The sequence below is a fragment of the Copadichromis virginalis genome, linkage group LG8 (assembly GCF_057382275.1).
Source record: "Copadichromis virginalis isolate Kocher_CV1m ecotype Utaka linkage group LG8, C_Virginalis_male_GT1.1, whole genome shotgun sequence".
In the NCBI taxonomy this organism is placed as follows: Eukaryota; Metazoa; Chordata; class Actinopteri; order Cichliformes; family Cichlidae; genus Copadichromis; species Copadichromis virginalis.
This window is the reverse complement of record NC_140625.1, coordinates 14,203,021-14,220,166: the sequence shown is the minus strand read 5'-3', so window position 1 is coordinate 14,220,166 and position 17,146 is coordinate 14,203,021. Positions and strand designations below refer to the sequence as shown.

At 41.6% G+C, this 17,146-nt stretch overlaps 2 protein-coding genes across 2 annotated transcripts; both read left to right on the top strand.

Moving 5' to 3' along the window:
• Positions 1–4,172: 4,172 nt before the first annotated feature.
• LOC146702944 (uncharacterized) lies at positions 4,173–7,030 on the top strand. The gene is made up of 2 exons (XM_085466012.1): positions 4,173–4,289; positions 5,503–7,030. The coding sequence occupies exon 2, from the start codon at positions 5,609–5,611 to the stop codon at positions 6,392–6,394; it is 786 nt and encodes a 261-aa protein (XP_085322138.1). The 5' UTR covers positions 4,173–4,289; positions 5,503–5,608; the 3' UTR covers positions 6,395–7,030.
• Positions 7,031–12,514: 5,484 nt separating this feature from the next.
• On the top strand, positions 12,515–15,384 carry LOC146702943 (uncharacterized). Its single transcript, XM_085466011.1, has 2 exons — positions 12,515–12,652; positions 13,866–15,384. Exon 2 carries the CDS (start codon positions 13,972–13,974, stop codon positions 14,746–14,748), a length of 777 nt encoding a protein of 258 aa, XP_085322137.1. The 5' UTR covers positions 12,515–12,652; positions 13,866–13,971; the 3' UTR covers positions 14,749–15,384.
• The last annotated feature ends 1,762 nt before the right edge of the window (positions 15,385–17,146 follow it).

The following is a 17,146-nucleotide window of genomic DNA, read 5'->3' as shown; positions in this document are numbered from 1 at the left end:
GACAATCTGAATGATAGTTTCTTTCCACTGTGTTCCTGTTAATGAAAAACTACAATTTACCCCAAAATGATTCAAATATCGATATTTTAATGTGGAAACCTTCTGTTTCCACATCTGGACTTTCTGTTGCTGCCCACGCGGGTGAAACTTTCTTTGAAGTGGCTCATTGAAGTTGTAATTGATAATCAATTCCCACACAATGAGAGAATCCAATCAATTTGTTTATCAGGGGAAAGGTGTGATTTCTTAGGACACTGGAGCCTAACATTAACTGGTTTAAAATTAGCTTATTTCCATAAGAAGAAAAACATACTGAGAAAGAGATCACCAAAATATACATGTACAAATGTGAAATAGTCATATGTAGTGTGAAAGAGCTATTTGACATCTTTAAATTCAAAGTAATGTATAAATCCACTTACATAAAACATGAAAAGGCGGCGCAGCGATGCCCATCTCAGCCAGTGTATGATGGTGGGGCAAGATGGCAGCTTCCACAACATGACGCCAGCTCCTATGTATTTTTAGTAGATAAATGATACGTTTATGTATCAATTTGTTGGAAGATGTAATTACACCTTAATTATGTAATTAGAAGCAAAAATGATTTTTTTTTAATCAAATCACCTCAAAAAATTACTGTACTTACTTTCTAAATCATTCTTTACCTCTGAAAGGGGTGGCTGTGGCTCAGGAGGTGGAGCAGGTCATCTACTAATCAGATGGTTTTTGGGTCGATCCCTGGCTGCTCCAGAGTGCATGCTAACTGTCCTTGGGCAAGACATTAACCCCAAGTCACTCTCTGATGCATTCATCAGAGTATGAATGTGTGTGAATGTTAGGTAGAAAGCACAGAAAAAGGGCTTCTATGAACAGGTGTGAATGAGGCAACCTGTATAGAGCGCTTTGAATGTTCAGGTAGAGTAGAAAAGCACTGTAAAAATTTCTCTGTGTTGATTTCTTTTGGACCTCAAACATTACTCACCTTGTTGCAGGTTTCTTTATTAATGCTGAAAACCCAGAATGGAAACTGACCTTACTGCTTCCTTCCTTTCCAAACTATTGCGGCTCCTCCAACCAACGGCCGCGGCAGGCTAAACATGAGGACACAGATGACGTGCAACAGTAAATGGTAAATGGCCTGTATTTGTATAGCGCTTTTCTAGTCCCTAAGGACCCCAAAGCGCTTTACACAACCTGTCATCCACCCATTCACACACACATTCACACACTGGTGATGGCAAGCTACAATGTAGCCACAGCCACCCTGGGGCGCACTGACAGAGGCGAGGCTGCCGGACACTGGCACCACCGGGCCCTCTGACCACCACCAGGCGGCAACGGGTGAAGTGTCTTGCCCAAGGACACAACGACCGAGACTGTCCAAGCCGGGGCTCGAACCGGCAACCTTCCGATTACAAGGCGAACTCCCAACTCTTGAGCCACGATCGCCCCATGAGATACACCTCTGTACTATTTGCTACTTTTATTCCACATACAACTGTCCACTGTACAAATCGGCACACGGCCTCAAACCATTAAACAAATGCACAGACTGCACAAATAACTGCACCATTTACTATGCCAAATTTCAACATTGGCCTATTGCATAACTTAGTGCAGAAGTATACATAAACCAAAAGATGCATCAAAATGATTCAAGCTGCGCTCAAGCTGCAGTCAACAGAAGGTTTCGCCTCATGCTCACCCTACCTTTCTGCTCATTAACATCAGGTGCCGTGAACAGGTGAGTGCAACCACATTTATCACACCCATTAAATCCTTTTATCTCATTGTGTTTGAATAATTGTAATTCCTTCTACTGGGATCTCAGCCAGAAGTCCATCTTTCACCTCCAGCTCATTTAAATCTCAGCTGCCAGACTTATAACAAATTCAAAGAAATAAATCATCATTCTCCTCCTCACAACCTTTTGGGTATACGATACATGGGTACAAGCCTTGTTACAGATTTGGTCACTTTTTATGAACCAAGTCACTGCCTGCATTCTGCACATCAGACACTCTTAGCTGTCCGTGCAGCCTGGCTCAATGCAAAAAGAAAACAAACCGTTTCATGTTTTAACTCTTTGAACTTTTCTTTTGAGTTTTTAACTAAGATTTTATTGTGTTCTTTAACACACTTTGTAACTGTTTTGAAAGTGCTAGGCAAATTAACTGTTAACTATTACTGTTATTATTGTTATTGACAGTCTGGAGCTTTGGCAGTATGGAAGGTGGATGCGAGAGGGAGACTTCATGGAAACCACCTTTTTCTTTCCCATCACCATATTCCTGAATGTTTCCAAATGCATAGGTTAAAAAAAACAAAACTCGTTGCTTTTTTAAAAATTCTGCAACACTCAGAAATCCTAGCAGCTGGCACCACCAATGGACGCATAGCAATGTGGAGGATGGTGGTGCAGTCGGGTAGCAGTAGACACTAAGCCCCAGTGGAAACTGCAGACACCAACAGAAATTGGAGGAAATGTCACTCAGCTACAGGTAATGTCTTGACCAGCATTAGTACATTACTTTCGTTTGGTTTAATTACACTTTTATTTTAACTGGAGATTGACAGTAACAACACTGTTTTTCTTTGAGCCAAAATTTCATTGAAGGAAATTTCAATGCAGCTTTGATGCTGGATGGAGACAGCAACGCATTTTAAAACCCTGACTTGGACTGTGGGAATCAAGTCTTTACAATACGCACACACACACACACACACACACACACACACACACACACACACACACACACACACACACCAGCCTGACCAATAAGAGCCAAGAGTTGCAGTGATAGGCAGGCTGAACCAGCAAATAGCCAGAAACAACTGGTCAGTGCAGCACCGCCTCAGGTACCACATACAGATTTTAACTGGCTTCTGACTTTGTGTGGTGTGGAGTATGCTAGATTTTATATAAATATGGATGAGATTAGCTGGGGATGAACAAAATCTCCTTCAGCAACTATTAAATAGCCAGAAGGGGCCAGACAGTCAATATATTAATTCAGCGTTCCTACAGAACAGACCGTAAAGCATTCCCAAAAAGTCAAAACAATTATTTTAGCAGCTGATTTCTGTACTTAAAAAAACCCCAAACAAACATTTATTATAGCTCTATTATGTAGGTAATGTAGGAGACGTGGACACAAATACACAGAGGGTTAACGAGGGAAGTGGGAGCACACGGGGAACACAGGCGACACTGATAATCATAACGAGACACGGCAGGAGTAACACAACACTGACGGGAGACTATCAAAGTAAAACAGGAAGCACACAGAGACGCAGACCAGATTGGAAGAGAACACAGACATAGCGGGCTGGGAAAACATGGAATAAAACACAAGGAGGAGAAACGAGGCATGGGGGCTGGCAGGTACACAGAGGGGGCACACAGGGGGTAAAGTCACGAGGGGAAATCAAATAAGCAACATCTTAACAGAACAACCGAGGGACCCTAAAGCTGACATCAAACAACAACAATACAAGACACACAAAAAACCAGGTAGAAGTCCCAGGACCATGACATGCAGGTGGTTACATATGGTTAAAATGATTCAAATGCACTAAGTATGCATGTTTTTCATATCAATATAGTCCATAACTTGATTACTGTCTGTAGCCCACATGATTAAACACTTTAGTTACATAAAACATGTGAGGTTAGATTTTATCTACTGTATAGCCTGTATAGTAAATTGATATGTAGCCCAATAAGTATAAAATCCAGAAAGCTACACAACATGGGGCGGTTCATTTACAAACACAGTTCTAACTTGAGTTTCACACAGTTTTTATTAGAAAACAATCAAATTGTTAAATGCTTCAAGTACACAAAATGTCAGAAATCTGCACCGTCATGAACAGAAATTTAAACCTAATTTTTCGTGATTTGTTGATTAACCCTCCGAGGTCTAAATCCCACGTTGTGCACATCAACATCACAGATTTGTACAAATAAAATTTATAACAAAGACATGTTAAATATTAAGCACTGGAAACAGCTTGTTGTTTTGTTGCCATAGCGTTTTGTTTTGTCTCCATTTAAAAGATATCAAAATCTGAGCAAACAACTTGATGTCAAAAGAATCTCTGCACATTCCGCAGTCTTTGCTGCTAAAGTGACATCACAGCATTTAAACATGTTTGAATGAAAACATCAGCATATGAACACAAAACGGAAGAGACACTGCAACCGAATGAAAGCAGACCACTATTTAGTGACATTTGGACGTTTCCCTGAGGATTAACTGCTGTGTAATCTACCAAGAACTAAAGTAAGCTCAAATTTCAGTTTATAAACTCAAGATCATTTACTTAAATATATAAAGCCTGATTTCCCTGCTTGCCAGGACAGTATTTATGTACTTTACATTGTGCAAGACTAGACTATATTTTCCATCATAGAGAGGATGATGTGGATCTATTATTCAGGAAAACAAATGAAGACTTAACTATTTGTCAGCTGATGTAATATTTGACAAATGATACATAAATTAGAAAATGTTCTTAATCATATCTTAGAGTGACAGAAGCTCTTTTTAACACGATTATTTCTCAGATTATTTTGTTCATTTAGGAAAATAGAGAAGACGTAAGTTTTGTTCTCAAACAAACTATTAGAATTTCTGAGAAACTGAGCCTACGTGCACATGTACACGGCTATTTTTGAAAGCGCAGCTTTGTCTCTGCATTTGGGCCTTTCGTCCACACCTAAACAGCAGATTGAGTCACTGAAAGGTGAGATTTTTAAAAAGGACGTTTTTGTGTTCAGGTGTGGACGAGGAAAACGGACATTTACTCAGGCAATGTCAAAAGTGTGCGCCGCTGTTGAAGTCACGCTGTGGCCACGTTATTGTTTACGTGAGATCAATTTCTACAATGGCAGATGTAGACAACATACTGTGTCTGTTAATCTTAGTATCTGCAGTTTTTACACGCTTACATCAGACGTGGATTCTACATTCAACACAGACGCTCTCCCAACCCAAATCCTGACGTCGGTTTGGAAGAAATGTAATTTAAAAAAATGACATTTATGTATGCTGTATGCATTTAGTCCATTCCAAAGTTGTGAGTCTGTCTTTAGTTATTAACATTTGAAACGATGAAGGCACGTGAAAGTAACACAAAATTAGCTGCTTTTCCAGAAAAAGACAAAAACTTCTCAGAAGTACGTAAGGTTTTATGAGGTTTTCCCACCCAGGCTTCTAGACTTCTGATTGGCCAACATTTCTACACGGTTAAGATTTGGCGTGTTCTTGACAGCGTTTCACTTTGTTTTTAGTGTTTAGATGTGGAAGGAGATATTTTTTCAAAACTGCACATGTGGACTGGATTATTTTTTTTTAAACGAAAAAGGAAAATTGTCCGTTTTCAAACATAGCCGTGTACGTTTGGACGCAGCCTAAAGTCATCACAAAAAAAGCAAATTCTCTGAACATTCTGGGTTGAGGTTTAGTGATCATTGTTGTTTTGTGTTCCTTGTAGTCAAAATGAGTGCAAGTGGAGACGGACCACAAAATAACCAAAACGGTAAGCACATGTACTCAGTCTTGAAATTGATGAAAAACAGATTTTCAGCAGATAGTTATGGATGTTAATTAAAAGATTTAATGATCTTGCAGGCCAACAGGTTAACCCACGAATGTTGGCAAATGGAGATCAGGAACCTGCTAATGGCTTCCTGAACAGACTGTATCGCGCTCTCCATGAATATTGTTGCTATCTAGATGAGCTAATAGCTTCAGTACTGGCACAATATGACAATTACCTTTACGGGGACGAAGACGATGACGATGACGATGACGATGACGACGATAACGACGACGACGATGACGACGATGACGACGACGACGACGACAACGACGATGACGACGACGACGACAACGACAACGACGATGACGACAACGATGACGACAATGACGGCGGCGACGGCGACGGCAACGATGACGATGACGATGACGACGACGACGATGTTCAAAATATTCATGTGAGGGACAATAATGCCAATGGTGACAACGATGAACAGCACGGGGATGCTGTGGTTGTGATCATTTTCAATGTTGGTGGCATTGAAAATGAGGAGGCATTTGAAGGCCGCATGGATGTTCGCCAGTACATCCCAGAAGAGGACCCTCAGCCAGGTGTTTCCAGGAAGAGGTCTAGAGAGAGGGATGAAGAAGATTTAGGAGCAAACAAAAGAATGAGATGGAGCGATGATGACTCTGAAGTATTTGAAGATGCGCACGAAGAGCTTGAACACGAAACTGGAGGCTCGAGGAAGCGTTCCCGAGAGGATTTTGAGCAAGAAGAGGAATACTTGCCTGTGTGCAAACTTCAGAGGTGTTCAATTGAGTCGACCAGCAGCAATGAAGACTAAGACTACTTCGACGGGTTTTTTCAGTATCCTTTCAGTAATCTGATGGCCTACTCAGGTGATCCTGAATCCTCTATGCTGCAATAAGCTGGGCATACACTGTGCTGCGATTTTTCAGTCGCGTTATTCGGCTCCTGATCAAACTGTAGGATTGACTCGCAGGGGTGAGAAGTTTGATCAAGGCCAAACTCGGGACGATCCCCAAAACGATCGCACGACTGAAAAATCGGCTCAAAATGGGCCAAAAATCGCACAGTGTATGCCCAGCATTAGGCTGCCGGGGGATTCCCATGATGCACTGGGTGTTTCTTCTTCACCCACTATGTTTAATAGACCTCTCTGCACTGAATGGTACTTGTTATTAACCTCTGTCTCTGTTCCATGTCTTTATACTATTTTCCTTGCCCCTCCCCAACCGGTCGCAGCAGATGGCCGCCCCTCCCTGAGCCTGGTTCTGCTGGAGGTTTCTTCCTGTTAAAAGGGAGTTTTTCCTTCCCACTGTCGCCAAAGTGCTTGCTCATAGGGGGTCATATGATTGTTGGGGTTTTCTTTGTAAGTATATCTTACAATATAAAGCGCCTTCAGGTGACTGTTGCTGTCATTTGGCGCTCTTTAAATAAAATTGAATTGAAAATTAAATAGATGTCACTGTGATGATTTCTTCCCTGCATAGAAAGCTTAGACCCAAATGCAGATTCAATGCACATGGTTAAACTATTTATGAGACTTTAGAGAGGGAATGGAGAACGTGGCTCGAGCTAGGAGTGTCAGCAGACAGCAGGAACCAGAGGAAAAGCTATCGAGAGACTGAACACCTGGCTCCTGATGGGAACAATCCAACGGGAATTCTGCAACAGAGGGAGAAGAAGTTGCTGGACGGGTAAGGGAGTTTGAGGGTAGGATGAGTACGTTGGCAGAGGAGACCTAAACACAGGGAAAACAAGGTTAAACACAGGGAAGGAGCACGCCAGAACTGGAGCAGAGGGGAAGCCTAGTTACCACTGGAGATGGCAGAACAAACTGGCGAGGAGTAGCAGGCAGCGCTGGTTTAAGAAGCCCTCCTGCTGATTGTTTGCAGATGAGGCCCAGGTGAGATGCTGGAAACTCCACCTCTGAAGTGTGGACACAGTATCCCCATTCCAAGTGGAAAAGCCCCTCAGACACTTCCATGGTGCATGACAAGAAGGATGAGAAAGCATTCATGGTCCATCCATCCCTCCGTCAGCGTAATGCCTAAAAGTTTATTCAGATGTAAATGTATTACATTTTTAAATAAAGATCATCAGTGTTTTTAATGACGCTGCATTTCATTCACGTGTCTCTATTGGACAGTGTTGTAGAAGTTACAGAAGACAGGAATCAGTTCCAGCTTGGCCTGACATTTGATCACTAGTGATGTGTGATACCACTGATTTCCTTTCCGATCCCATACCACGTAAAATTCAGGGTGGTATCGACGATACTGCTCCGATACTTTGTACAAAAACTTTACTCTTTTATTGTATCTCAAATTATAGCGTCATAATCATTACAGGACATCAGATTACTTGTTCTTATCACTTAATAATGCAGAATTCATCATATAGAAATCAAAAACCTGAAGTTGTGCACTATGTGAACACCTTGCCTGCCTGCAGCACTAAAGGACTCCCTGAGAGACGTCTGTCTCACCCTAGCAGCACCCGTCCTTCTCCTCCTCTTCAGTTTGCCTCAACATAAGCTCGTCATATTCTGTGATATGATTTACTTTGAGGTGTTTGACAAGGTTAGTGGTGTTGCCACAACACCTCACTTTCTTGCCACATGTATCGCAAACCACGTCTGGGCTGTTTGTGGATGTAAAACATGACTCCAGTTACGCTCAGCCATTGTTGTGAGTGCGCACGCCACAGGCTGCCACACATTTATACAGCCGTATTTCACACATGACTATAAAAGGCGGAAGAGGGAGTAGTTCTTTCCAATGTAGACAATCTGAATGATAGTTTCTTTCCACTGTGTTCCTGTTAATGAAAAACTACAATTTACCCCAAAATGATTCAAATATCGATATTTTAATGTGGAAACCTTCTGTTTCCACATCTGGACTTTCTGTTGCTGCCCACGCGGGTGAAACTTTCTTTGAAGTGGCTCATTGAAGTTGTAATTGATAATCAATTCCCACACAATGAGAGAATCCAATCAATTTGTTTATCAGGGGAAAGGTGTGATTTCTTAGGACACTGGAGCCTAACATTAACTGGTTTAAAATTAGCTTATTTCCATAAGAAGAAAAACATACTGAGAAAGAGATCACCAAAATATACATGTACAAATGTGAAATAGTCATATGTAGTGTGAAAGAGCTATTTGACATCTTTAAATTCAAAGTAATGTATAAATCCACTTACATAAAACATGAAAAGGCGGCGCAGCGATGCCCATCTCAGCCAGTGTATGATGGTGGGGCAAGATGGCAGCTTCCACAACATGACGCCAGCTCCTATGTATTTTTAGTAGATAAATGATACGTTTATGTATCAATTTGTTGGAAGATGTAATTACACCTTAATTATGTAATTAGAAGCAAAAATGATTTTTTTTTAATCAAATCACCTCAAAAAATTACTGTACTTACTTTCTAAATCATTCTTTACCTCTGAAAGGGGTGGCTGTGGCTCAGGAGGTGGAGCAGGTCATCTACTAATCAGATGGTTTTTGGGTCGATCCCTGGCTGCTCCAGAGTGCATGCTAACTGTCCTTGGGCAAGACATTAACCCCAAGTCACTCTCTGATGCATTCATCAGAGTATGAATGTGTGTGAATGTTAGGTAGAAAGCACAGAAAAAGGGCTTCTATGAACAGGTGTGAATGAGGCAACCTGTATAGAGCGCTTTGAATGTTCAGGTAGAGTAGAAAAGCACTGTAAAAATTTCTCTGTGTTGATTTCTTTTGGACCTCAAACATTACTCACCTTGTTGCAGGTTTCTTTATTAATGCTGAAAACCCAGAATGGAAACTGACCTTACTGCTTCCTTCCTTTCCAAACTATTGCGGCTCCTCCAACCAACGGCCGCGGCAGGCTAAACATGAGGACACAGATGACGTGCAACAGTAAATGGTAAATGGCCTGTATTTGTATAGCGCTTTTCTAGTCCCTAAGGACCCCAAAGCGCTTTACACAACCTGTCATCCACCCATTCACACACACATTCACACACTGGTGATGGCAAGCTACAATGTAGCCACAGCCACCCTGGGGCGCACTGACAGAGGCGAGGCTGCCGGACACTGGCACCACCGGGCCCTCTGACCACCACCAGGCGGCAACGGGTGAAGTGTCTTGCCCAAGGACACAACGACCGAGACTGTCCAAGCCGGGGCTCGAACCGGCAACCTTCCGATTACAAGGCGAACTCCCAACTCTTGAGCCACGATCGCCCCATGAGATACACCTCTGTACTATTTGCTACTTTTATTCCACATACAACTGTCCACTGTACAAATCGGCACACGGCCTCAAACCATTAAACAAATGCACAGACTGCACAAATAACTGCACCATTTACTATGCCAAATTTCAACATTGGCCTATTGCATAACTTAGTGCAGAAGTATACATAAACCAAAAGATGCATCAAAATGATTCAAGCTGCGCTCAAGCTGCAGTCAACAGAAGGTTTCGCCTCATGCTCACCCTACCTTTCTGCTCATTAACATCAGGTGCCGTGAACAGGTGAGTGCAACCACATTTATCACACCCATTAAATCCTTTTATCTCATTGTGTTTGAATAATTGTAATTCCTTCTACTGGGATCTCAGCCAGAAGTCCATCTTTCACCTCCAGCTCATTTAAATCTCAGCTGCCAGACTTATAACAAATTCAAAGAAATAAATCATCATTCTCCTCCTCACAACCTTTTGGGTATACGATACATGGGTACAAGCCTTGTTTCAGATTTGGTCACTTTTTATGAACCAAGTCACTGCCTGCATTCTGCACATCAGACACTCTTAGCTGTCCGTGCAGCCTGGCTCAATGCAAAAAGAAAACAAACCGTTTCATGTTTTAACTCTTTGAACTTTTCTTTTGAGTTTTTAACTAAGATTTTATTGTGTTCTTTAACACACTTTGTAACTGTTTTGAAAGTGCTAGGCAAATTAACTGTTAACTATTACTGTTATTATTGTTATTGACAGTCTGGAGCTTTGGCAGTATGGAAGGTGGATGCGAGAGGGAGACTTCATGGAAACCACCTTTTTCTTTCCCATCACCATATTCCTGAATGTTTCCAAATGCATAGGTTAAAAAAAACAAAACTCGTTGCTTTTTTAAAAATTCTGCAACACTCAGAAATCCTAGCAGCTGGCACCACCAATGGACGCATAGCAATGTGGAGGATGGTGGTGCAGTCGGGTAGCAGTAGACACTAAGCCCCAGTGGAAACTGCAGACACCAACAGAAATTGGAGGAAATGTCACTCAGCTACAGGTAATGTCTTGACCAGCATTAGTACATTACTTTCGTTTGGTTTAATTACACTTTTATTTTAACTGGAGATTGACAGTAACAACACTGTTTTTCTTTGAGCCAAAATTTCATTGAAGGAAATTTCAATGCAGCTTTGATGCTGGATGGAGACAGCAACGCATTTTAAAACCCTGACTTGGACTGTGGGAATCAAGTCTTTACAATACGCACACACACACACACACACACACACACACACACACACACACACACACACACACACACACACACCAGCCTGACCAATAAGAGCCAAGAGTTGCAGTGATAGGCAGGCTGAACCAGCAAATAGCCAGAAACAACTGGTCAGTGCAGCACCGCCTCAGGTACCACATACAGATTTTAACTGGCTTCTGACTTTGTGTGGTGTGGAGTATGCTAGATTTTATATAAATATGGATGAGATTAGCTGGGGATGAACAAAATCTCCTTCAGCAACTATTAAATAGCCAGAAGGGGCCAGACAGTCAATATATTAATTCAGCGTTCCTACAGAACAGACCGTAAAGCATTCCCAAAAAGTCAAAACAATTATTTTAGCAGCTGATTTCTGTACTTAAAAAAACCCCAAACAAACATTTATTATAGCTCTATTATGTAGGTAATGTAGGAGACGTGGAGACAAATACACAGAGGGTTAACGAGGGAAGTGGGAGCACACGGGGAACACAGGCGACACTGATAATCATAACGAGACACGGCAGGAGTAACACAACACTGACGGGAGACTATCAAAGTAAAACAGGAAGCACACAGAGACGCAGACCAGATTGGAAGAGAACACAGACATAGCGGGCTGGGAAAACATGGAATAAAACACAAGGAGGAGAAACGAGGCATGGGGGCTGGCAGGTACACAGAGGGGGCACACAGGGGGTAAAGTCACGAGGGGAAATCAAATAAGCAACATCTTAACAGAACAACCGAGGGACCCTAAAGCTGACATCAAACAACAACAATACAAGACACACAAAAAACCAGGTAGAAGTCCCAGGACCATGACATGCAGGTGGTTACATATGGTTAAAATGATTCAAATGCACTAAGTATGCATGTTTTTCATATCAATATAGTCCATAACTTGATTACTGTCTGTAGCCCACATGATTAAACACTTTAGTTACATAAAACATGTGAGGTTAGATTTTATCTACTGTATAGCCTGTATAGTAAATTGATATGTAGCCCAATAAGTATAAAATCCAGAAAGCTACACAACATGGGGCGGTTCATTTACAAACACAGTTCTAACTTGAGTTTCACACAGTTTTTATTAGAAAACAATCAAATTGTTAAATGCTTCAAGTACACAAAATGTCAGAAATCTGCACCGTCATGAACAGAAATTTAAACCTAATTTTTCGTGATTTGTTGATTAACCCTCCGAGGTCTAAATCCCACGTTGTGCACATCAACATCACAGATTTGTACAAATAAAATTTATAACAAAGACATGTTAAATATTAAGCACTGGAAACAGCTTGTTGTTTTGTTGCCATAGCGTTTTGTTTTGTCTCCATTTAAAAGATATCAAAATCTGAGCAAACAACTTGATGTCAAAAGAATCTCTGCACATTCCGCAGTCTTTGCTGCTAAAGTGACATCACAGCATTTAAACATGTTTGAATGAAAACATCAGCATATGAACACAAAACTGAAGAGACACTGCAACCGAATGAAAGCAGACCACTATTTAGTGACATTTGGACGTTTCCCTGAGGATTAACTGCTGTGTAATCTACCAAGAACTAAAGTAAGCTCAAATTTCAGTTTATAAACTCAAGATCATTTACTTAAATATATAAAGCCTGATTTCCCTGCTTGCCAGGACAGTATTTATGTACTTTACATTGTGCAAGACTAGACTATATTTTCCATCATAGAGAGGATGATGTGGATCTATTATTCAGGAAAACAAATGAAGACTTAACTATTTGTCAGCTGATGTAATATTTGACAAATGATACATAAATTAGAAAATGTTCTTAATCATATCTTAGAGTGACAGAAGCTCTTTTTAACACGATTATTTCTCAGATTATTTTGTTCATTTAGGAAAATAGAGAAGACGTAAGTTTTGTTCTCAAACAAACTATTAGAATTTCTGAGAAACTGAGCCTACGTGCACATGTACACGGCTATTTTTGAAAGCGCAGCTTTGTCTCTGCATTTGGGCCTTTCGTCCACACCTAAACAGCAGATTGAGTCACTGAAAGGTGAGATTTTTAAAAAGCACGTTTTTGTGTTCAGGTGTGGACGAGGAAAACGGACATTTACTCAGGCAATGTCAAAAGTGTGCGCCGCTGTTGAAGTCACGCTGTGGCCACGTTATTGTTTACGTGAGATCAATTTCTACAATGGCAGATGTAGACAACATACTGTGTCTGTTAATCTTAGTATCTGCAGTTTTTACACGCTTACATCAGACGTGGATTCTACATTCAACACAGACGCTCTCCCAACCCAAATCCTGACGTCGGTTTGGAAGAAATGTAATTTAAAAAAATGACATTTATGTATGCTGTATGCATTTAGTCCATTCCAAAGTTGTGAGTCTGTCTTTAGTTATTAACATTTGAAACGATGAAGGCACGTGAAAGTAACACAAAATTAGCTGCTTTTCCAGAAAAAGACAAAAACTTCTCAGAAGTACGTAAGGTTTTATGAGGTTTTCCCACCCAGGCTTCTAGACTTCTGATTGGCCAACATTTCTACACGGTTAAGATTTGGCGTGTTCTTGACAGCGTTTCACTTTGTTTTTAGTGTTTAGATGTGGAAGGAGATATTTTTTCAAAACTGCACATGTGGACTGGATAATTTTTTTTTAAACGAAAAAGGAAAATTGTCCGTTTTCAAACATAGCCGTGTACGTTTGGACGCAGCCTAAAGTCATCACAAAAAAAGCAAATTCTCTGAACATTCTGGGTTGAGGTTTAGTGATCATTGTTGTTTTGTGTTCCTTGTAGTCAAAATGAGTGCAAGTGGAGACGGACCACAAAATAACCAAAACGGTAAGCACATGTACTCAGTCTTGAAATTGATGAAAAACAGATTTTCAGCAGATAGTTATGGATGTTAATTAAAAGATTTAATGATCTTGCAGGCCAACAGGTTAACCCACGAATGTTGGCAAATGGAGATCAGGAACCTGCTAATGGCTTCCTGAACAGACTGTATCGCGCTCTCCATGAATATTGTTGCTATCTAGATGAGCTAATAGCTTCAGTACTGGCACAATATGACAATTACCTTTACGGGGACGAAGACGATGACGATGACGATGACGACGATGACGACGACGACGATGACGACGATGACGACGACGACGACGACAACGACGATGACGACGACGACGACAACGACAACGACGATGACGACAACGATGACGACAATGACGGCGGCGACGGCGACGGCAACGATGACGATGACGATGACGACGACGATGTTCAAAATATTCATGTGAGGGACAATAATGCCAATGGTGACAACGATGAACAGCACGGGGATGCTGTGGTTGTGATCATTTTCAATGTTGGTGGCATTGAAAATGAGGAGGCATTTGAAGGCCGCATGGATGTTCGCCAGTACATCCCAGAAGAGGACCCTCAGCCAGGTGTTTCCAGGAAGAGGTCTAGAGAGAGGGATGAAGAAGATTTAGGAGCAAACAAAAGAATGAGATGGAGCGATGATGACTCTGAAGTATTTGAAGATGCGCACGAAGAGCTTGAACACGAAACTGGAGGCTCGAGGAAGCGTTCCCGAGAGGATTTTGAGCAAGAAGAGGAATACTTGCCTGTGTGCAAACTTCAGAGGTGTTCAATTGAGTCGACCAGCAGCAATGAAGACTAAGACTACTTCGACGGGTTTTTTCAGTATCCTTTCAGTAATCTGATGGCCTACTCAGGTGATCCTGAATCCTCTATGCTGCAATAAGCTGGGCATACACTGTGCTGCGATTTTTCAGTCGCGTTATTCGGCTCCTGATCAAACTGTAGGATTGACTCGCAGGGGTGAGAAGTTTGATCAAGGCCAAACTCGGGACGATCCCCAAAACGATCGCACGACTGAAAAATCGGCTCAAAATGGGCCAAAAATCGCACAGTGTATGCCCAGCATTAGGCTGCCGGGGGATTCCCATGATGCACTGGGTGTTTCTTCTTCACCCACTATGTTTAATAGACCTCTCTGCACTGAATGGTACTTGTTATTAACCTCTGTCTCTGTTCCATGTCTTTATACTATTTTCCTTGCCCCTCCCCAACCGGTCGCAGCAGATGGCCGCCCCTCCCTGAGCCTGGTTCTGCTGGAGGTTTCTTCCTGTTAAAAGGGAGTTTTTCCTTCCCACTGTCGCCAAAGTGCTTGCTCATAGGGGGTCATATGATTGTTGGGGTTTTCTTTGTAAGTATATCTTACAATATAAAGCGCCTTCAGGTGACTGTTGCTGTCATTTGGCGCTCTTTAAATAAAATTGAATTGAAAATTAAATAGATGTCACTGTGATGATTTCTTCCCTGCATAGAAAGCTTAGACCCAAATGCAGATTCAATGCACATGGTTAAACTATTTATAAGACTTTGTTTAAAGAGAGGGAATGGAGAACGTGGCTCGAGCTAGGAGTGTCAGCAGACAGCAGGAACCAGAGGAAAAGCTATCGAGAGACTGAACACCTGGCTCCTGATGGGAACAATCCAACGGGAATTCTGCAACAGAGGGAGAAGAAGTTGCTGGACGGGTAAGGGAGTTTGAGGGTAGGATGAGTACGTTAGCAGAGGAGACCTAAACACAGGGAAAACAAGGTTAAACACAGGGAAGGAGCACGCCAGAACTGGAGCAGAGGGGAAGCCTAGTTACCACTGGAGATGGCAGAACAAACTGGCGAGGAGTAGCAGGCAGCGCTGGTTTAAGAAGCCCTCCTGCTGATTGTTTGCAGATGAGGCCCAGGTGAGATGCTGGAAACTCCACCTCTGAAGTGTGGACACAGTATCCCCATTCCAAGTGGAAAAGCCCCTCAGACACTTCCATGGTGCATGACAAGAAGGATGAGAAAGCATTCATGGTCCATCCATCCCTCCGTCAGCGTAATGCCTAAAAGTTTATTCAGATGTAAATGTATTACATTTTTAAATAAAGATCATCAGTGTTTTTAATGACGCTGCAGTTCATTTATGTGTCTCTATTGGACAGTGTTGTAGAAGTTACAGAAGACAGGAATCAGTTCCAGCTTGGCCTGACATTTGATCACTAGTGATGTGTGATACCACTGATTTCCTTTCCGATCCCATACCAAGTAAAATTCAGGGTGGTATCGACGATACTGCTCCGATACTTTGTACAAAAACTTTACTCTTTTATTGTATCTCAAATTATAGCGTCATAATCATTACAGGACATCAGATTACTTGTTCTTATCACTTAATAATGCAGAATTCATCATATAGAAATCAAAAACCTGAAGTTGTGCACTATGTGAACACCTTGCCTGCCTGCAGCACTAAAGGACTCCCTGAGAGACGTCTGTCTCACCCTAGCAGCACCCGTCCTTCTCCTCCTCTTCAGTTTGCCTCAACATAAGCTCGTCATATTCTGTGATATGATTTACTTTGAGGTGTTTGACAAGGTTAGTGGTGTTGCCACAACACCTCACTTTCTTGCCACATGTATCGCAAACCACGTCTGGGCTGTTTGTGGATGTAAAATACGTGCGCACATGACTCCAGTTACGCTCAGCCATTGTTGTGAGTGCGCACGCCACAGGCTGCCACACATTTATACAGCCGTATTTCACACATGACTATAAAAGGCGGAAGAGGGAGTAGTTCTTTCCAATGTAGACAATCTGAATGATAGTTTCTTTCCACTGTGTTCCTGTTAATGAAAAACTACAATTTACCCCAAAATGATTCAAATATCGATATTTTAATGTGGAAACCTTCTGTTTCCACATCTGGACTTTCTGTTGCTGCCCACGCGGGTGAAACTTTCTTTGAAGTGGCTCATTGAAGTTGTAATTGATAATCAATTCCCACACAATGTGAGAATCCAATCAATTTGTTTATCAGGGGAAAGGTGTGATTTCTTAGGACACTGGAGCCTAACATTAACTGGTTTAAAATTAGCTTATTTCCATAAGAAGAAAAACATACTGAGAAAGAGATCACCAAAATATACATGTACAAATGTGAAATAGTCATATGTAGTGTGAAAGAGCTATTTGACATCTTTAAATTCAAAGTAATGTATAAATCCA